At 46.0% G+C, this 22,849-nt stretch overlaps 1 protein-coding gene across 6 annotated transcripts in view; it reads left to right on the top strand.

The window, feature by feature from the left end:
- LOC102448373 (transient receptor potential cation channel subfamily V member 6-like) overlaps nt 1-22,849 on the top strand; it is a 98,520-nt gene that overhangs the window by 43,284 nt on the left and 32,387 nt on the right. For 3 of the 6 annotated variants that reach the window (XM_075903066.2, XM_075903108.2, XM_075903100.2), the window contains exons 2-4: nt 7,013-7,110; nt 7,350-7,472; nt 13,130-13,270. In XM_075903066.2, coding sequence (XP_075759181.1) covers nt 7,013-7,110; nt 7,350-7,472; nt 13,130-13,270 — 362 coding nt within the window. Of the gene's footprint in view, nt 1-2,992; nt 3,157-7,012; nt 7,111-7,349; nt 7,473-10,654; nt 10,723-13,129; nt 13,271-22,849 lie in introns of those variants that run through there. The other 3 variants (XM_075903126.2, XM_089771796.1, XM_075903092.2) reach the window with 3 other exon arrangements.

Genomic DNA, 22,849 nt, shown 5'->3' with positions numbered 1-22,849 from the left:
TAGAAGAAGTTGGATAATTCCGGATATTCTTTTAGCAGGCAGGTTTTGATACGTTATCTTGTTCTTAGTAATAGAGATGTAGCCGTGTTAGTCTGGTCTTGCTGAAACAAAAGACAGGACCATGCAGCACTTTAAAGACATATACAGGTTGAACCTCTAAAATCCGGGACTCTCTGGTCCGGCAACATCCATGGTCCAGCAGGACCAGGAATATTGCTGAACCAGAGAGCCCCAGCCAGGGCTGGAGTCAGCGGGGCCAGCAGTTGGGCATGCAGCCCAGGGCGATGCCATGGAGGATGCAGCCTCAGTTGGGGCTGGAGATAAGGACACTGGCTCCTGTTCAGTACTGGTGCGGTAGGGGAATGCAGCTCTGGCTGGGGCTGCAAGCAGTGGGGCAGGCATCATGGAGTGCGGTCCCAGCCAGGAGCAGAACCTGACCTCCCCTTGTCCAGCAAACTCCGTAGTTCTGGACCACTCAGGTCCCAATAGTGCCGGACAAGGGAGGTTTGACCTGTATTATTATAGGAAACATAATGGCTATTAGGGTGCATAAGTAATAGGTACAGGTTATTTAATAGTTATATAAGCTGAAAAGCAAAAAGAATTGTGTAGGAGGACCTATGGGGGTATAAACAGATAATAATAAGTAAACAAGAAAAGGGAGCCAATTAAGTCTGGATATCAAGATATATTTCTTACAATGAGGTATCTATCAGGCTTTAGAGGAATCTCTCCAAAGGAAGCGATGGAAGCTCCATCAGTTGGAACATACACCTGAATTGGTGTTAGATTCGGCAATAGATATGACTCTAGACAAGTCTAGCATGGTCTGGACAGATATTCTAAGGCCCTCCTGGAATATCCCGAGGAAAGGAAAATAATCTTTCGAGCAGGCTGCAAGTTTAATCTAGACAAATTCAGACTGGCAATAAGGTATATGTTTTACCAGTGAGAGCAATTAATCACTGGAACATTTCACCAAAGTTTGTGGTGGATTCTCCATCACTGGCAATTTTTAAGATGATTGGTTTAGTTGAAAAGGATTTAGAACATAAGAACAGACATACTGGGTCAGACTAAAGGTCCATCTAGCCCAGTATCCTGTCTGCCAACAGTGGCCAGTACTAGGTGCCCCCAGAGGGAATGAACAGAATAGACAGTCATCATGTGATCCCACCCCACCCTCTGTTACCCATTGCCAGCTTCTGACAAACAGAGGTTAGGGACACGATCCCTGCCTATCTTGGCTAATAGCCATTAATGAATGTATCTAGGGTTTTTTTTAACCCTGTTAAAGTCTTCTGGCTGAGAGTTCCACAGGTTGACTGTGTTATATACAAAAATACTTCCTTTTCTTTGTTTTAAAGCTGTTACGTATTAATTTCATTTGGTGACCCCCAAGTTCTTGTATTATTGGGACAAGTAAATAACTTTTCCTTATTTATTTTCTCCACACCAGTCATGATTTTGCAGACCTCTTTCATAACCCCCTTTAGTCTCTTCTTTTCTAAGATGAAAAGCCCCAGTCTTATTAATCTCTCATCATATGGCACCTATTCCATGCCCCTACGTGATCACAGTTGTCCAGTCTGGCTTTAGAATCTGTAACTTAACAACCATTATTTTTGCAACATGAAACAGTTATTTGTTTTTCTTCTGTGGCACTGCTCCCCACTACTGTTTGCTCCTACTCACATGCACACATTCCAGAATTCATCTCTTCAAAGGAGGAGTCACTTCCCTATGAACTTCACAGCCTTTACCAGGCTGCTTGGGAGAGGTCTGTCTTCTATCGTCTTCCCATTTAATGCCTTCCTGCCTACTTCGTGGGGAAAAGTCTCTCTTCTTCCCCAACTGCTGAGATAATGGGGTGACTGTAGATCAGGAGTACGGGGCACTGGCAAAGCATTGGGGCAGATGGAAGCATGTGCACTTCATTTCACAGGAGCACACTATGACTCCTCAGACAGCTGCAGAAAATGATGTAGCTTGCAGGCTGGTGACTCACAAGTTATATTTCTATGAGGCTGTATTTTGGGTTTTGCAGAGATTTTACTATCTGCTTAGAAATGTTCGGGTGGTATCTCTAAGGCCTGGTCTATACTAGACCTAGCAGATCGGCTTAGGGTATGCAACTCCAGCTGAGTTGTGGTCACGTCCACACAGTCGGAGGCTGACAGGAGCACACGCTTCCATTGGTTTCCCTTGGTCCTCATAGAAGGAGGAGTACCGGATGCTGGAAGGGGTCCCCTTGTAGCTGACCTTGTCTGTGAAGACAGAGCAAAAAAAGCATTGAGTACTTCATCTTTTCCTACATCATCTGTCACTAGGTCACCTCCTTCATCTAGTAAAGGTGCCACACCTTCCCGGACCACCCTCTTATTGCTAACATGTCTGTAGAAACCTTTCTTGTAAAACCTTGGCAAGATGGTTTGTTCCTGTGCCTTCAATAAGGCTTCTTTAAAATACTGCCAGCTCTCCTGGACTCCTTCCCTCTTCATGTTAGTATCCCAGGGGATCCTGCCCATCAGTTCTCTGAGGGAGTCAAAGTCTGCTTTTCTGAAGTCCAGGGTGTGTATTTTACTGCTCTCCTTTCTTCCTTTGGTCAGGATCCTGAAATGGACCATTTAATGATATATGAATTTTGTCTCCTTCCTCATTGTGAAGTAAAGTATGCAGAGCCGCCTCCCACCCTTTCCCCTATTAGAATATAAACAGGGTGTATTATCAACCAGAAATATGTTTAATATCTATGAAAAGGTATATTTTAAGTAGGCAAGTGGTAGCAAACAGAAGAAAGCAGGTTACTAAGAAAATAATACAAAGCACACAATCTAAGCTAGATTCACTAAAAACTGGTTATAAATAATGATTTCTCAACCTGGTAAATAGTAAATAGTTTCTGGTAGGGTCCTTCACAGATCAGTTAATTCTTTACTCTGGATCCAGAAGTTCTTCTCTCCTTGTTCCCCACTACAATTCTTTTGTTTCCAGGTGTTTACAAGTATTGCTTTGGGGTGGGGAGGCAAAGGAAAGGCAAGCTGAAGACAACCATTGTTTTCCTTCCCCGGCTTATATGGAATTTCCACAAGACAAGAACCCTTCATTTGACACCCCTCAGATCCCTGTGAAACTATTCAGCAGGCCAAGATACAGGTTAGTATTAGGTGATCAAGGCTTCAGTGAGTCAGTAGCATTATAGAACATTCACAGGAAGAGCAAGCCTTTTCACAGTCCATTGTGCTAGCTGATGGACCGTCAAGCCTTGTCTGGCTTTTCCATTGTAGTCCCTGAAGTGTCAGTGATGGGAGTGACCCAAATATGAAATACAGACACGTCTGGCACCTTTCCAATGATACATTACATGTATTTTCATGCATAAAGCATCTCTCAGTTATGTTGTGTTTATATTACATGCATATTTTCATAAAGCACCTTGAATGCCGTGTCAGAGTAAGGCACTCTTTAAACACAAAATATTAGTATTCTGTCATTGTTTTGCTAGCATGAGTTACTTGTATCCTGCAAAACAAAAAAAGCAGTCATGTAGCACTTTAAAGACTAACAAGATGGTGTGGTGTAGTGGGGGTGCTGTCTGCTCTGTAACCCGGGGTCCCCCTGAGCTGTGACGTGAGATTCTCACTGACTCTCCTGAATGTGTATTAACCCAGACATCTAGGCTCAGCCTCCCAGGGAGAGAGACAAAGGAAGGAAGGCGGGAGACCAGCACCTGGGTGGGGGGCAGGGCCAGGGAAGAGAGGCAGTTGCTGTCCGGAAAGCATGGGGAGCACAGTCTTAGGAGGGGGCTAGGATTGTAGAGGCCCAGTCACCCCCCATCTCAAGAGGAGCCTGGAGCCTCCTAGCCCTGGCTCCTGTAACCAGATTACATCTATACTGTGCTGTATCTTGGAGAAGCAATAAACTCCCTCAATTCCACTGGCTGGCAGAGTCTGTTCATGCCACTACAGGGGTGCAGGAGCCAAGGGAACCTCCAACTCGCCATCACAGATGGTTTATTAGATGATGAGCTTTCATAGGTCAGACTCACTTCTTCAGATCAGAACAAGCCTCCAGGGAGCAGATATGTGGAGTTGGAAAGTGCAGTCTTACACAGTAATAGAAATTCAATATGGAAAAAAAATCTATGGGGCTAGGCCACTCCACTCTGCCCAGTGTAGGTTTGTTTAACATAATCTATTTTCTCGGGGCTTCTCTGTTTTGTTTTATGTTATGAATAATTTTTTTTCACCATAACACTAAGGGTAGATCTACACTAGCCCCCTAGATCGATCTAGGGAGGCTAATGAGGGCAACCGGAATTGCAAATCAAGCCCGGGATTTAAATATCCCGCTCTTGATTTGCATGTTCCTGGCCGGTTGCCATTTTAGAAATTGACTAGCCCGAAGTAACTACCCGTGTGTACACACGGCAGTGAAACGGGATTCCGATTTAAAGCCCCTAATTCAAATTAGGTGGTAAACCTCATTGCAGAAGGAATACCACCTAATTGGATTTAGGGCTTTAAATCAGAAGCCCGTTTCACCGTAGAAGGGGGCAGTTACTTCGGGCTAGTCAATTTCTAAAATGTCGACTAGCTGGGAACACGCGAATCAAGAGCGGGATATTTAAATCCTGGGCTTGATTTGCAATTCTGGTCGCCCTCATTAGCTTCCCTAGCTCGATCTAGGGGGCTAGTGTAGACGTACCCTAACATGATACAGATCAAGCCCACAGTACCCTCCTATGAAGTGTTCCATCCTCTGCTGTTCAACCTCTCTCCTGTTAGTTGGAACTCTTTTTCATCAAAATGCTGAGACATTCTTGTGGGGGGGGGGGGGGAAGCCTATAAGCTTTATCAATCATGCCTGCACTGTATGAGCATGCACAGAGCGCTGAGGAAACTCCCAAAGACTTGTTCTGGCATGCAGTGACCTCAGTGTGATAACTGGGTAGATTTCTAGTGTATTTCCTCTTTGATTGTCCCAAAGTGCTTGCCAGTGATGTTGAGGGGATATCTGCTCAGTTTTATAGCACTGTTTTAGCTTTTCCTACTTAAAACAACAGATTCCACTTGCTTTTCTGCTTGCCTAGAGCACCTGAATTCTGTGCTATATTTCTCTCCCTAGTCCACTTTGTATTCTACTCTCACCCACATTCAAAGGTCCTGCTTCTCCTCTAATTTATAAGGCCTCCTATCCACTTCTATGGGCAATCAATATCAGTTAAGCAACTTTGGCTGCATGAATAACGTAGTTGAAGTCAATGTACTTAGATCTACTTACCACTGTATTTTTACTGGGAGGTAAGTTAAAAGCTAATGCTCTCCAGTTGATTCCACCTACACATCTCGTTCTGGTGGAGTACCAGTGTCAAAGGCAGTGTGTTCCCCTCTGGTTCAGTCACTGTCTGTTGTTCCAGCAGGTAGTGAAGACATGTTGTAAGTGTGTGAATCTAGAATGACTGCATTGAAATCAGTGGAATTACACCTGTTTTAAAACCAATGTGAAATTACAGTTATGCCCAAAGCGTTACACAGGATTGTGTACCTATATGTGTCAGAGAACAATGAGAATGTTAACTCTCTGCTTTCATAAGAATCACTGATCCAGTGTACACTGGTCTATAATCACTAGTGGCTATAGAAATCTGCTAGTGAATCTGAAATGGAAATATAGCATTTTACAATTTCAAGGAAGATATTGAAATGCTGCATGCATGTTCAGTTATGACAATGCTGTAGGCTGGGTGTGGGGAAATTAGTGGGAATTAACTTCTTATTTTACAATTTCCCAATATTAACAATTTCTATTTAAGAGTTAGCCATTATGTCTATAATATTTATATGTCGAGACGGGCGTGATTTTCAGCAAATGCTTTTAACGGAAGAGTTTTTCCGTTAAAAGCATTTGCGGAAAAGAGCGTCTAGGTTGACACGGACGCTTTTGTGCAAAAGCACTTTTTGCGGAAAAGCATCCATGCCAATCTAGATGCAGTTTTGCGCAAGAAAGCCCCGATCGCCATTTTCGCCATTGGGGCTTTTTTGCACAAAACAGTCCTGAGCTGTTTACACTGGCCCTCTTGCGCAAATACATTTGCGCAAGAGGGCTTTTTCCCCAATGGGAGCATCATAGTATTTGCGGAAGAACACTGACAATCTTACATCGGATCGTCAGTGTTCTTGCGGAAATTCAAGCAGCCAGTGTAGACAGCTGGCAAGTTTTTCCGCAAAAGTGGCTGCTTTTGCGCAAAAACTTGCTGGTCTAAATGCAGCCAATCTGTAATAATAAATTACCAGTGGAGTCAGAATTCTGTTTCCTATATGACATTTTTATTAGGTTTACAAACATTTTTTAAAAATTGGACTACAATTCCCTTGGCTATGCAGAGATTGACCTTATAGAAAATGAATATTCATGCATGTGCCTGTCTAGTGTTCTTAGGCATTTTTAAGATGTAATAAAATTCTGCATCCCTGTTTTTGACTGATATGCTGACGTGGAAAAAAATGTTTAGTCTTGGGGTACGTCTAGACTACATGCCTCTGGCGACAGAGGCATGTAGATTAGGCTACCCGACAGAGTAAAATGAAGCGGCGATTTAAATAATCGCCGCTTCATTTAAATTTACATGGCTGACGCGTTGAGCCGACAAACAGCTGATCAGCTGTTTGTCGGCTCAGCGCGATAGTCTGGACACTCCCCTGCCGACATCAAAGGGAGCTGTCGACAACCCAGGATGAGGCATACCTGGGTTGTCGACAGCTCCCTTTGATGTCGGCAGGGGAGCGTCCAGACTATCGCGCTGAGCCGACAAACAGCTGATCAGCTGTTTGTCGGCTCAACGCGTCAGCCATGTAAATTTAAATGAAGCGGCGATTATTTAAATCGCCGCTTCATTTTACTCTGTCGGGTAGCCTAATCTACATGCCTCTGTCGCCAGAGGCATGTAGTCTAGACGTACCCTGAACCTCTTAGTTGTGATAAGGCTCTAATCTGGTGATTTCTCTTGTAGGATCTGGGAGTCTCCTCTGCTTCGGGCCACCAAGGAAAATGATATCCAAACCATCCAGAACCTGCTCACGTGCCGTGCTTGTGACCTGCATCAAAGAGGTAGGGTGTGCTGCCCAGCTCTGGGATAGCTGTAAGGAGAGGGCACCTTGGGACTGAGAATCTGGACACTGGAAATGCCGCTTAACCAGAGGCAAAGAATGATCCTGCCCGTGTTGGAGTGAAAAAATTCTTGCATGAGAATAGGAAATCCTGAGGATTGAGTGTGTTACTCTTAGTGAGATTCATCTCATCAGGGAAGCTAAGGATCATATGGCCCATATGTGTGACTCTCTCTCCAGGTGCGTTGGGGGAGACAGCCCTTCACGTGGCTGCCTTGTACGACCGTGTGGAGGCTGCACAGATTCTGATAGATGCAGCTCCAGAGCTTGTTAATGAAGCAATGACATCAGAATTCTATGCAGGTAAGAATGGCAAGATGAATAGACATAGGCTGAGGCTGCCAGAATGGCTGGGAGATACGGCACAGTATCTGAGGTTCTGTTAGATTTATGTCCAGATTACAAGGTGCCCTTTAAAAAATGGTCTGCTCAAAGGAGTCATATTTTACTGTCCCTTAACTGCATTTTCAGCAACCCATTTTCAGCTGGGTGTTCCCAACAGATCTCCAATTGTGCCGCTTACCTTTAAAAGAAGGTGCATTTGGAGGATCATTTTATCTTTGGACGATATCCTATTCCCAACCACCACCCCAAAAACTGAGATCTTATAATTATATCTGGACTCCTAGCCAGTCTTCCCTGTAAGATTTTTCCACCTGTGGGTGTGTTGAATTTTATTTTGGGTGGGTTCAAATTTCTTATGTGTACCACCAATATTGAGATAGTATAAACACCCACCAGTACAAACAAAAACCTTCTATATATATATATTTTTTTACTCGAGTATATGCCGACCCGAATATAAGCCGAGGCACCTAATTTTACCACAAAGAACTGGGAAAAAATATTGACTCGAGTATAAGCCTAGGGTAGGAAATGAGGCAGCTACTGGTAAATGTAAAAAATGAAGATAGATACCAATAAAATTACATGAATATTTATTTCAAAGAAAAACAATAACCTAGCTCTGTAAGTGGAAAAGGGGGTCAACAAAAACAATATGGTATCAAAAATACCGTAACTTTAAAAGTACAACAACCTTAGCTCAATCAGCAACCAAGCTCAATCAGCTCCCCATAGCTCTTTTCCTCAGGTGTCCCGGCTTCCTAGCTGTTTTCGTGTTTTTAGCTGAGGGAAACTTGCAGATGGCAACTCCCTCTCCACATATACCATTCCCCCGACACAGAGGATAAAATATTTCCACAATCCCTGGGCAGATCCTGCTTTCCATAAGGATTTTATCCTTTCCATTCAGGCCCCTTACCTTATCTCTTCTCTTCAGCCTGCGCCGAGCCGCGCTTCTGCCTCCGGACCCGCCCCCTGCCCACAGCACAGTGACAAGCCAATCACTGGCAGTCACCGTGCAGCCAACAAGCCTATGTATGTGCGCTGTTCATCGCACATACATAGAGCTTTCAGACCTCAGAAATTGACATGAGATACTTTGATGATGAATTTACAGCGCAGTCCATAACAATAACACCTCCTGACAGATACGACAACCTGGATGCCTTAGAACCTGACCAGCGTACTCACTTTCCTCAGTTCTCGAGACGCAGGCTCGAGTATAAGCCGAGGGGGGCATTTTTCAGCACAAAAAATGTGCTGAAAAACTCGGCTTATACTCGAGTATACACGGTAGTCCTTAGTATGGAAGAAAATATATTAAAACAAAGGATAATTAACAAGGAACAATGCTTATGATTATTTCATATGTAATCAAATAAAAAGAAAATGAATACTACCCTTGACTGAAGAAGTGGCTTGTGCCAACAAAAGCTCATGATACTATAGATATGTTTGTTAGTCTAAGGGTGTTTCTAGACTACAGGGTTTTGTCGACAAAAGTGGACTTTTGTCCACAAAACTATACCTGCGTCTACACTGCTGCTGAGTTCTGTCGACAGAAACCTCATTCTATGAGGAATAATGTCTTTTGTCGACAGATTCTGTCGACAGAAAGCGTTATTGCATCTACACTGTCCTTTTTGTCTACACTGTCATGTTGACAAAGCGGCTTGCTTTGTCAACAGAACTGGCTGTAGTCTAGACGCTCTTTGTTGACAGAAACTTTGTCTACAGTATCTGTCGACAAAGCGTCTGTCAACAAAATCCTGTAGTCTAGATGTACCCTAATGTGCTACAGGACCTTTGTTCTTTTTATACTTTTTTTAAGTTACAGACTAACACGGATACCCCTTTGAGACTTTGGAGCACATGTATCATCATCCTTTTTAACAGACAGATGTAGGTTTCAAAGATCTTGAAAATAAGGTTTCATTCTATGAAACTGCTAGCATCACACCTAGTACTTGGTGCTTCTGACTCATAAGAGTCAGAACTGTACCAGATAGCAAAGATTTGGCCTTAATGCAACACAATTTACAATGTATTAAATAGCAACACGGGATTTTAAAAAATCATTAAGATCAGACTTCTAGATATTTGCAACACTCAAAACAATGATTATTCTGTTAAAATAATCTTTTTCTTTCTTACCGTAAGCCATTAGCACAGGGGTGGGCAATAATTTTCGATGGGGTACCACTCCAGGAATTTGGTAAGTGGTTGAGAGCCACACGCTTCCATGATATTAATGGAGGAGGTGTGGGGGTTTGGAATGGAGGTTGGGTGCAGAAGGGAGCTTGGGGGAAGGGATTAGGGTGTGGGATGTGAGAGGGAGTGAAGTAGGGGATTGTGACCTGTGGCAATGGACTGGGGTGAGGAGGGGGTGCAGGGCCTGGGAAGGAGTTGTGACCTGGGGCAGGGGTGCAGGAGAAGGTCCAGAGGAATTTGGGCTGTGGCCAGGGATAGCGCATTGGGGTGCAAGGTCTGGGAGGGGGTTGTGATCTGAGGAGGGGTGTAGGTGGGGATGCAGTGTCTGGGAAGGTGTATGGGGGTGGAGCAGGGGTGTAGAAGGTTTGGGTTACATGGGGTAGGAGGGCAGAAGGGGGGCAGAGGGTTGGGGTAAGGAGGGAGGGCTGAGGTGCCAGAGAGAGGCTCTGGCTGGGAGACCTTATCTGGCTCTAAGCCAGCAGCCCAGCAGGTTCCTTAGCCAGGGTCCCTGCCTTCCAACTCTTATACATACTCAGGGAAGCTGCAGGGGCTACATTTATTGCTCTAATCTAAACTGAATGCTGTGAGCCCAGGGGATGAGCATTCTGCTTGTCCTGAAAACAGGCAGCTACTATTGGCTGAAACCGGCCAGTAGAAGCTATTGGAGGCAGGAGCAGCATGAGAAGCCTGTGTCCCCTCCCTCTAGGCTCTCAGCATTTGCAAGCACACACATAGCCCTGCACCTGGCTTTCCTGAGTGCTGAGCAGGTACAGGGCAGGCAGGGAGCTGGCTGAGGCCCCACCTCAACTCCCCTGCTGGTCAGATGAACTCCCTGCTTGCACTGGAGCTCTGAACCTCTGCATGGGGCTCAGAAAAGGGCTGCACACTCATGCGGGCATGCAGCTTACAGGGAACCTTGCTCCTAACAGCATGAAGTTTTGAGTGGAAAACCTCCTCCAAGGAAAGAAGTGCCAGAGGAAGTGGTATTGGCTCATAGGTAATGCTTTTCCATCTAGTTACTACATAACCTAGTGGCCTGGTGTGGTGCAAGACAGAGATATGCTCCAGGGGATGGTGAGATGGCTTCACTAGGGCTTGTTCTTTTCTATGAGTCAGTATTGACCCCCACTACCTCACATGGTGCTAGGAGGATGTGCTGCTGTTGGAGTAGCCATCTACCAGTAGAGAGATAATGCCTAGATGCTCCATAGTGGGTTTATTAATACCAGTGTTAGAAAACTACATTCTACCTTCATCAATTCCCTCTGCATTTTCACTTTGCTATGCACTTTTTCTGCAGGCTCTAATGCAGAGGTGGGCAAGAGGCTGCCAGTGGGCCGGATCTGACCCACCAAGCCACCAGATCTGTCCCTCAGTCACCTCACCAGAACCCTTAGGCAGAGAACAGCTCACACTTTAACAAGTCAGCTGTTCTTCCTTCCAGATGGCTGGGGAGGGAGGAGGGAGACTTCTCATGCTGTACCCACCTCCCAGCAAAATCTCTTAGCTCTCATTGGCCAATCTTTCAGTTTCTGGCCAATAGGAGCTGAGAATTTTTGCTAGGCTCAGGGGCAGTGTAGGAAGCTATCTCCCTTCCTCCTTGACCCCCTTTTCCTCCCTCTCATGCCCAGAGCAGAGCCATGTGGAGCAGCCAGCTGCCTGCAGCAGTCTGTCTGCTTCAGGTTTCTGCTGGTAAGCGCCTCTCAGACAGAGCCTGCCTCTGGCACCCTAGTCCCTCCCTTCCCCAACCCTCTGACGCCTTCCACAGATCCAAACTGTCTGCCCCCTCATGCATCTATATTCCCTCCCAGATCTGGCACCCCAATCCCCTGCCCCAATCACAATCCCCTCCTACCCTAAGTCAGATCCCAGAATCCTGCATCCCAGTCGCCTGCCCTATGTCACAACTGCTTCCTTCACCCAAACTCCCTCTCAGACTCCATTCTCCCTCCTGCACCCCAGTCCCTTACCTCAAGCTCCCTTCTGCACCCAACCTCCATTCCAGACCTCAGAATTCCTCCATTAATATCCTAGTTGAGTGCAGCCCTCAACCACTTTCCAAAATCTTGGCGTGCCCCCCCCATCAAAAATTATTGCCCACCCCTGCTCTGAGAACTATATTGTTACATGCATCTACGACCCCTCTAAGTTGCTGTCTGCAGCAGCTGGAACAGAAGCACCTCTTCAGCCCTTCCCTCAAGCTCCAGCAGCTCTGTGTTGGGATTGGGGGAATGGTTGGCTCTCCCTCCATGCTGGCGCTAGGGGACAGGACTGTTCCCACATCAGTGGTAGTTCAGTGCTGGGACCAGGAATGCATCTTTCCCCTGGCCATGATGCCCAACCCAGAGCTGCCACTGTCAAGAGACAGGTGCTCCTTCCCTGGCCCACTCCCAGCCTAACCCAGAGCTGCCATGCAGAAGGAAGAGGTACCTCCCACAGCTGTGCCTGTTGGAGCTGTGGCATCTGTGCCACTTGCCTGGCCGCAAGCTACTGTTATGAGAGAGGGCTGGGGGTAGTCCTCTTTCCCTGGGCAGCCTGCAGCTCCCCACCCCAGCCACACCCCAAAGCCCATACCCCTAGCCAGAGCCCTCACGCCACTCGCCAACCCTCTGCCCCAGCCCTGTCACATACTGTCTCTAGGCAGAATCACCTCCATATTGAGGCACATAATGAACCTCGTTCTGCACATGGACATAAGAGGTCAGAGAGAACACTGCCATGCATTGTTAAATACTTTCCTCCTTCTACCCCAGAACCAGGTGCAAGAGAGGAAGGAATATGACTTTGTTGTTTGAGTAGGGAGTGAGGAGTCAGGAGACCTGGTTTCTAGCCACCATCCTATTATTTAGCAAGTCACTTTGTTTTGCTGCACTTCAGCTTCACGCTAGTAATTCCAGGTTATTGTGAGGTTTAATTGATAAACATTTGTGAAATGCTCTGCAATCCTCAGCTGGAAACTGTTATACAAGTGTAAAATATGAACAGGCGCATACAAGGCATTAATGAGGCATTCATGCATTTCACTGAAAAGTGGTGAGAAGTCACAAGTGTCATTCATTTAACAGCAATTAACTTCATGGTTTCAACTCCTACCTTCAGGCTAGGAACAATAAAGGCTGTATTGGTGAAAAATCTGGGCAAAATTTTGCTCCCCTTTATGCTGGGGTGAATCCATTGAAGTCACTGCGACAGTCAGTGCTGTCATTTTCCAGAGAAATTAACCACTCACATGCAATGGGAATTCTATGGGAGTCAGGAATGTGACTTCCTTAGGGCTCTTTGAACACCCATTTTTCCTGTTAAATTTTTCAGTTATTCACTAATAAGTGGCCTTGGTTGCACAGTGCCTTTGATCCCTTTGGTGAAATGTTGGCATTGTAAAAGGAGTGTGTTGTTTGTTGCAGGGGAGACTGCTCTCCACATTGCTGTGGTGAATAAGAATTTCAGACTTGTGAAAGTGATGCTCGAGATGGGTGCAGATGTCAACAAGCCCCGGGCCACAGGATACGTCTTCAGGTCCAATGGCCACAACCTCATGTACTTTGGTAGGGTTCCATCTGCAGGTGTAGACTGACATGAGACTCTTCTTCTCTGGCACACTCTAAGTTCTGTGACCTCTCTGAATCTGTTCCCTTTTTGTTCCTTTCTCTGTTTCTATCAACAGGGTCCCATGTACTCTGGGAATTCCTTGCTGCAGAACTGTGCTCCAGAAATTCAGCTTTCATTTCCTAAAAATTATTAGCCCTCTAGTCCCTGTGAAGAACACTTGTTCTAACATTACTGTAGGCCAAAGAGTGATGTCTACCTGAGTCTGCAGCCAGCCTGCACTAATAGCTCTGTGAGGAGTCTACTTTGATTTGGACGATAACTCGGGAGCCTAATGATAACAGTGGTTATGCCATTGTTTCACTCCCAGACCAGAAACAACTAAAACTGGAGTTTTGTTAACTTTAGTATAAAAATAAACACATAAACCTTACACAATCCTCATTACTGCTCAGGCATTTTAGAGGACACCTGTTTCTGAGTCTGCAACCAGAGCATACCTTTTGACCCCTTCAGCAGCCTTTCATTCTTTAAAAAGAAAGGTGAATCTAACTCTGACGTTCCCTTTTGAGTGCTTCACTGCCCCCATAAATGTAATTTTCTGTTAATACAATATATAGTCCGTCCATGTGACTCATTAGCTGTCATCCATGTTCAACAAGATTGTAATAGTCATGATCATGTGTATCTTTGCATGTCTTCCTCTGTAACAAGCTTTGGTAGTGACAGTGAACCTTTTGCAGATTTCTGTGGCATTTTTAGTTCCACACTATCTAACCTGACTAGTTAGTTCTGAACCCCTCAAATCCCCAGATATCAGTGTCTTACAGAATTCCAGTTTCTGTACAATCAGTGGTATAACCATGTCCTGCTGAGTTCCTGAGTATACTGCAAGCTAGTTAGAAAATATATTTCTCATCATGTTTCAATGGGTCAGAGCTGAGGATGCTAGGTCCAGGACAAACTGCTGAGAAATATGGAAGATTCACCCCAGATTGGTGGTTATTCTACCATTAGATTTACTGAGCCAGTGACAAAAATAAACTTTTGTTTCACCACACTGGTTAAGAAGAGGTCAAAGATGCAATCTCCTTAGGTGTTCCAGTCTTTATTTCAACACCCAAACATTAGATTAAATGTTATGGTGCATGGCTATTGAAAACCAATTTCATCAAAGGGTTCTTCTTATTTCAAGAGACTAGCCACTTAGACTGGTCAGTATATGACTCAGCTCTTACCCCATAATCACATTGTTGGCAGTCCCTTAAGAATTAAAATGTAAAGATTTATTTATAAGATAGAAGAGAATTAAAATGGTTAAAGAAATCACATACATATAAGAGACTGCAAAGTTCTCATATTAGGTTTGAAGCAGTAATGAAATAAAATGCTAGTTTGTAAATGCTTCTCTGGAACTTACCCAAACAGCTTGTGGGTCATCAGTCTTTTGTTTAGAGCTTCCTTGTCAGAAATCCAGTTCAGAGAAATGAAACAGGAGAAATTGGCAAATGTCATTGCAGAGCCTTTGGCCGTTATCTTTGAAAACTCGTGGTGATTGGGAGAGATCCCAGATGATTGGAAAAGTGCCCATCTTTAAAAAAGGGAAGAAGGATAATCTAGGGAACTAAAGACTACTCAACCTTACCTCTGTCCCTGGAAAAATCAGACGGGATCCTCAAGGAATCTATTTTGTAGCACTTGAAAGAGGGGAAAGTGATCAGGAGTAGTCAACATGGATTTACCAAGGGCAAGTCATGCCTGACCAATCTGATTAGCTTCCATGATGAGGTAACTGGCTCTTAAGATATGGGAAAGTCAGTGGATGTGATATACCTTGACGTTAGCAAAACTTTTGATACGGTCTCCCACAATATTCTTGCCAGCAAGTTAAGGAAGTATGGATTGGATCAATGGACTGTAACGTGGATAGAACGCTGGCTAGACTGTTGGACCCAGTGGGTTAATGTCAACGGCTTAATGTCAGGTTGGCGGTCAGTTTCTAGCAGAGTGCCCCAAGGATTGGTTCTAGGGCCGCTTTTGTCCAGTGGAGGGTAACCAAAATGATTAGGGGGCTGGAGCACATCACCTACGAGGAAGGGCTGAGGGATTTGGGCTTATTTAGTCTGCAGAAGAGAAGAGTGAGGGGGGATTTGATAGCAGCCTTCTGCTTCCTGAAGGGAGGTTCCGAAGCGGATGGAGAGAGGCTGTTCACGGTAGTGATAGATGGAAGAAAAAGGAACAATGGGCTCAAGTTACAGTGGGAAGGTCTAGGTTGGATATTAGGAAAATCTATTTCACTAGGAAGGTGATGAAGCACTGGAATGGGTTACCTACGGAGATGGTGGAATCTCCATCCTTAGAGGTTTTTAAGTCTGAGCTTGACAAAGCCCTGGCTGGGTTGATTTATTTGGGATTGGTCTTGCCTTGGGCAGGGGGCTGGACTTGATGACCTCCTGAGGTCTCTTCCAGCCATATGATTCATGAGTCTATTAATTCAAATGGGGCTGTAAACAGTGCCAACAAGATTTTAATCTGCCACATACATGTTCCACCACTTTTCTGTGCTCTGAGAATAGAATTAAATAATTTTTGTCAGGCCTTCTGCAATCTAGGTATGATTTCATCAGCCAAGGAAAAAGGGGGTATGCAGGGTCTCCAAGAATAACATTTGCTGGTCATAGTGTCTCAGCCTCTCTATAAATGTAGACTCCTGATCATCGGAAAACCATGGCATCATGAACTTTCCCAGTGCAACCCAGGCTGACATTCATAAATTGACCTTTGTGGTCTGTGAGGTCTTTCATAGTAATGGAGTAGTACCCTTTGCAATGTTTGTACTCGTGCTCCTGGAGAAGGGCACAGGAATACCATCAGTGGTCCCAGCTTAATTTTGCAACCCCTTTTTCTCAAAACTAGCAGATACTTTTGAAATGTCTTTTATGCCTGGTACCTTGGAGTAAACCACAACTCAGATTGCTTCAGATACTTCTGCCACAAATTTTCACTCAATTGACTTTCCGATGCTGAACCGGTTAGCAATGGTCCTATGGCAACAGGATAGCCAGGTTCCAACCCACTTCTGGACAGGTATTGGCCATCCTCACATGTGTGTCCTGAAGCTGGAGGGTTGGGGTAAACTGCTCACAAAGCTCCAGAAACAGAGCTTTCTTCATGTGAACATTCGGGACTCACTGCTGGTCATCCCAGGTCCACATGATGATGTGGACCCCCTGGCTGTGCTTGTGGTCCAGTATGTGCTTTCGGATCCAGATGTGCCAGGATCCAGGCTACACAGATGGCATCAGTGGCTATCCTGGTAGAACAGCCAGTTCAAGTGCTCAGCATGGGCAGTAGATGAAGGTAGGGCTGAGGGAGGCAACCCCCACAGCCTCACTCCTTTTGCCAGGTGTGGCCTCCATGGGAGCCCAGTTTCCCCCCTCACCTCAGCACCATGGGAGGTGGGGCAGCGTGCAGCCTCAGCCTCCCCGGCCCCAGAGCACAGGGAGAGCAGGCGGTGCATGGCCCCAGCCCCAGAGCAAGGGGAGAGCAGGTGTTCGGGGGTAGCAACACTCCGCCACCAGCATGATACTGTAGGTGTACTGGGGGGAGAGTATGGTGTCGATTGTAAAATGGAAGGTTCGGGAATGTGGCCAGCCCCGGGGAGGTGCAGGAACAGGCAACCTTGTACTGAATATCTTTTAACTTTTATTAAAATGCTTTTAACTATAACTTTCTATTTAACAGTTTTTTACAGGCGTGGGCGCCAAATAACTATTAACAGGAACAGTAAACAAACTGCAGTGCAATAGAGGAAAATACCCTGAGGTTTTTCCAAGTCCCAGTAATTATCAGTGACAACCCAGGGATTTTTAACAGTTATATTTACATTAACAAACGTCTAACTAACTTTACACAGCAATACTCACACTTATCAGACATACAAGGGACAAAAGAGACAACAGCATATTCAGTATACAGTTATGCTCTGCGGAAGTTTCAGTTGATTCGGTGAGCGGGAGGGGGCCCTCGTGTGATCAGCCCTCAACCTGGCTCGTGTTCTGCTTTCCAAATTTTCGGGAACCCTCGAGTGGATGCAGGAGGGGTAGCTGTTTTATAGAGAGAGCAAGAGCTTTCCTGCGCTTAGTTGTGATAGGCTTAACAGATTCTGTCTGCCTGGTGATAGGACTGAGGGGGAAGGGTAGGGGGTGAGATGGCTCTTGGCTGACGCAAACTTTGTATGACCCTTACCTGCCTGGGTTTTTTACTCCTGCTTCTTACTGATTTTAAGTCACATAGTGCAAGATTTTTGATTTGAGGGGAAGGTAATTTTGGCTAGGAAGGCTATGCGCATGAGGCCTGGCCAGAAAATAGCTTGCTTTTACATCTGGGTGGGACCAGTCTGGCAGTTTGGGAAGGTAATGCCTGCCCGCCGCCCCTAGTGCTCAGTGTCTGAGTCCTCTTCCTCCTCCAGGTGCCTTTGGTGGATGACAAAATGCTGCCAGAATGTCTACCATCATCTCATGGAAGCTGTGCTTGTTTGGTGAAACACAACCAAGAGAAGCTCTCCGAGGGTACGTCTAAACTACATGGCTCCATCGACGGAGCCATCTAGATAAGGTTTCTAGACATAGGGAAATGAAGAGGCGATTTAAATAATCTACCGCGCTGTGCCAATCAGCTGTTTGGGGGCATAGCGCAGTAGTCTGGACGCTCCGTGGTCGACAAGGGAAGCCCTTGTCGACTGCCCTGGTAAACCTCATTCCACGAGGCATAACGGGACGGTCGACAAGGGCTTCCCTTGACGACCGCGGAGCGTCCAGACTACTGTACTGTGCTGCCAAACAGCTGATCGGCACAGCGTGGCAGCCATTTTGATGTAAATGAAGTGGTGATTATTTAAACCTTATCTACATGGCTCCCATCAACGGAGCCATGTAGTCTAGACATACCCCAAATGGTGACTCTGCCATGATGGTGGCTCTGAGTGACTGGAGCATGCATCCTCAAAATATGGCTCACCAGAATGTGTTGGGAACTAGGTGGGCTGTGACAGCTTTGAGTAACATGCAGGATGGACATTCACATTTTCCCACGATGCACTGTGAACTGGGGGCTAGAATGGCTACAGCAGGGAGGGTTCAGGAAAGCACCAGGAAGCCTGGGATAGATGGTTTAAATTGAGTCTGTGTGCTGCAGTGTGAATGCTGGAACCCTAGATTTGGAGTCCAGAAAAATCTGTAAATATGTTGCCATCAATGTGTATGGATGCTTGAATCCGGGGCTTGCAAAACCAGGGTCTGTGGATTTGAGTCCCATCAACCTTGGACTCTACATGGCAGAGTAGAAATACCCTGAAAGCACTACCAGCTCTGGTGATGCCATGCACCCAAAGCTTTTTCCTTTAACCCCCTCAGCAGATTTTCAAGGGTCAAGGCACAGTGTAAATGTAACCCTGACATTCCCTTATGATTGCTACATTCTCATTTGTAACTGCTTCATAGAATCCTGGAATTACAGGGCTGGAAGAGACCGCAGGAGGTCATCGAGTCCAACTCCCTGCCCAAAGAATGACCAACCCCAACTAAATCATCCCAGCCAGGGCTTTGTCAAGCCTGGATTTAAAAACCTCTAGGGAATGGAGATTCCACAACCTCCCTAGGTAGCCCATTCCAGTGCTTTCCCACGTGCTTAGGGAAATAGTTTATCTTAATATCCAATCTAGACCTCTCCCATTGTAACTTGAGATCATTGCTCCTTGTTCTGCCATATGTCACCTCTGAGAACAGCTTTTCTCCATCCTCTTTGGAACTTCCCTTCAGGAAGTCGAAGGCTGCTATCAGATCCCCCCTCACTTTTCTTTTCTGCAGACTAAATAAACCCCCTTACTTAACCCTCTCCTCGTAAATCATAGAGGACCACTTTTGCAGAAACATCCAACTAATGTGATAATTTTCAAACTGCCTCATACTCAAGCCCGGCCAGTGAGTGAGTGGGTGGGTGGGTGAGGCTGGGAGCTGGGCAGTGTGGTCCTGAATGCGTGGAGCTGCAGGGCTCTGAATACGCGGGGCCCAAGGCGGCCGCCTCACTCGCCTTGCCCAAAGGCCGAGCCTGCTCATATTTTTCCCAGGGGCTCAGAATCCTAGCTGCTTCTTACTGAGCAGTTAAATCTGCAGCTTCCCCCAACCATCTCTCCTGTACAATTACACAATATAACGTTCTGCAGTATCCTGAAAGTATATAGAATTAAGGGCAACCATAATGTGAACGAAGATTCATATGAAAGAGGAAGATTGAGCACATTCCTCTTACTGAGTCGTGTTTTACTTTACAGATGGCCCTATTGATTTCAGTGGGGCTACATATAGAGCAAAATACTATTCAGTGTGTGTGTAAGGAATTCACAATCTGGGTCCCAAATATAATGCAGAAGGCTCAGTGCTGATGGCATTATTTGTTCAATGAACATGTCCATGTCAAAAGAATATGATTTGATGCTGCTACAGACATTCCCTTTCACTGAACAATAGCCCTGCAGAAACCAGTGGGTCTTGCTACAGAATATTTTGGCTTGTCTGTCATCCATTTTTCTGTTTCTTTTATTTGTCTCTCTTTCTTTCTTCCATCCATTCATCTCATTCTCTCTCCTGCTAGCATTTATACCATCTCATCTCATCCCATCCTCCTTGAAACATGTACCTAGTAGAGAGAGGAAATGTTAAAGAGAATCCATAGGATCTAACTAAGAGCAAAGGGGTGAAATTTAGCAATGAGAAAATGTAGGCTGAATACCAGGAAACATATCTGAACACCAAGAATCTCTGAGACTGTTAAATATTTCCCCTGAGAGATAAGCAGAAGCCTCAAAGCAGCCTTTTAAAACTAAAAGGCTACGTCTAGACTGGCATGATTTTCCGCAAATGCTTTTAACAGAAAAGTTTTCCGTTAAAAGCATTTGCGGAAAAGAGTGTCTAGATTGGCATGGACGCTTTTCTGCAAAAAAACCCCGATCGCCATTTTCACGATCAGAGCTTTTTTGCGCAAAACAAATCTGAGCTGTCTACAATGGCCCTTTTGTGCAAAAGGGAATTTTGCCCGAACGGGAGCAGCATAGTATTTCTGCAAGAAGCACTGATTTCAGACAGTAGGAAAGTGTTCTTGCGGAAATTCAAGTGGCCAGTGTAGACAGCTGGCAAGTTTTTCTGCAAAAGCAGCTGATTTTGTGGAAAAACTTGGCAGTCTAGACACAGCCATTGGATAGTCTCTAAGAATAAGCAAAAAGCTGAAGCAGAGTACTATACCATATATTTGATGCTAAGTGAGATTGTCTCACGATAGGAGACTGGTCTGCCTCTTGAGCAACATTCACTGTATTCTGCTGCAAACATTTTTGATTTTGGCTGAGTATGGGGGCAGGGAATACAGATAAGATGTGACCTAATAGGTCTTAGACTTTGCAATTCTGACTAAGGTGCAGAAAAGGAGTGTCCTCTTTATTTCAAGATTTTGTGCTGTTCAGTGGACCTTCCTCCAGGCAGGAAATTCCCTGCAGCCTAGATAGAATGTTAGCAATACAAAAGGCTACAGCAGGCCTTTTCCATTTCCAAATACTGTGATCCAATTCTGGGGCATTCTGGGGCATCTTAAAGACTGAGGGTATGTCTACACTTGCCCCCTAGTTCGGACTAGGGAGGCAATTGAAGCAATGAGGAGTAACAGTTAATTCGAGGTAAGGATTTTGGATCAGACTACCGCGTCTACATGCGGCGAGTTAAATCGGGCGACTGGCATTTTTGTAAGCTTCCTTTTTGTGCTTAAGTTTACCAAGGATTTCCCCTGTAAGCCAGTCCGGTCTCCTACCATGTTTGCCTCTCTTGCTACGCATCAGGATGGTTTGTTGGTGTGGGTAATATACAGGGTGTGTCTAGACAACATGGCTCTGTCGACAGAGCCATGTAAAGTAGTTTACACGACATAGTCAATGAGGGTATGTCTACACTACAGCACTAATTTGAACTAACTTAATCCGAATTAGTTAATTCGAACTAAGCTAATTCGAACTAGTGCATCTAGACCTAAAAACTAGTTCGAATTAGCATTTTGCTAATTCAAACTAGCATGTCCACATTGAGCGGACCCTGAACTGAGGTTAAGGATGTCCAAAAGCAGTGCCGGCAGAGCATCAGATTACGACTTAGAGCGTGGAGCTGCTGCCTCAAGCTAGCCGAGGGCTGTGCTTAAAGGGACCCGACCCCCACCCCGGACAGACAGTTCTCAGGGGTTTTCCGCTTGCAAAGCAGTCCTGGCTTGGAGTGCCCTGAGTGCCCACACTTGGGCACACACTCTGCCATCACTCACACAGCACTCTGCCATCAGCCCGGCTGCACTTGCCGCAGGCTGCCATCCGGGGGGGTGTCAGTAGGGGGGCTGCAGGAGAGTTTCCACCCCGAGGAGCCCGCAGAGCCACCCCAGTCCTCTTCATCAGGGGCTTGTACCCCATTCCTCCCTCACATACTTCCACTTACCTGTCCCTAGCCCCCCTTCCTGATGTACAAAATAAAAGACACGTGTGGTCAAAAATAGAAACTCTCTTTATTGAACAAAACTCAGGGAGACTGGGAAAAGGAGGTGGAAGAGGGGAAGAGAGAGGGTGGGAGAGGGGAGGGCAACTAAAATGATCAGTGGTTTGAAACAGGTCCCATATGAAGAGAGGCTAAAGAGACTGGAACTTTTCTGCTTAGAAAAGAGGAGACTGAGAGGGGATATGATAGAGGTCTATAAAAGCACGAGTGGTGTGGAGAGGGTGCATAAAGAAAAGTTCTTCATTAGTTCCCATAATAGAAGGACTAGAGGACACCAACTGAAATGAATGGGTAGCAGGCTTCAAACTAATAACAGAAAGTTCTTCTTCACAAAGCAAATAGTCAACCTGTGGAACTCCTTGCTGCAGGAGGCTGTGAAGGCTACAACTAGAACAGAGTTTAAAGAGGTTAGATAAATTCATGGAGGTTGGGTCCATGGAGTGGTATTAGCCAGGGGGTAGAAATGGTGTCCCTGGCCTCTGTTTGTGGAAGGCTGGAGATGGATGACACGAGACAAATGGCTTGGTCATTGTCTTCGGTCCATCCCCTGCAGGGTACCTAGTGTTGGCCGCTGTCGGCAGACAGGCTACTGGGCTAGATGGACCTTTGGTCTGACCCAGTACTGCCATTCTTATGTTCTAAGCTCAGGGTCGGGGGTCTCACTGGACCACCTTGATTTTCATGCCAACCTGCTCCTGGGTGGCCAGCCTGGCAGCTCTCCTGCCCTAGACGGCAACTTTCCTGTGCCTAGTGTGGAGGTCGTGGACATTGGAGGCTTCCCCCCAAACCTCGATGAGGTCCACGATGTCCGCACTAGACCAGGCGGGCGGGCGCCCGCCTCTTGCAGCCCCGGGCAGGCTCCTGGGAGCCGACAGCCTGGTCTCGGGAAGAGGCGGAGGGCTGGGTGGCAGCAGGTGGCTGGTTCGTGCCGTGCCAGGTGCAGGGTCTGCTGGCTGGGTGCTGGCAGGCTTGCACCTGGCACAGGCACGGTAGCCAGAC

The sequence above is a fragment of the Pelodiscus sinensis genome, chromosome 1 (assembly GCF_052426305.1).
Source record: "Pelodiscus sinensis isolate ZL-2025 chromosome 1, ASM5242630v1, whole genome shotgun sequence".
Classification (NCBI taxonomy): Eukaryota; Metazoa; Chordata; order Testudines; family Trionychidae; genus Pelodiscus; species Pelodiscus sinensis.
This window is presented reverse-complemented; position numbering and strand designations above follow the sequence as displayed.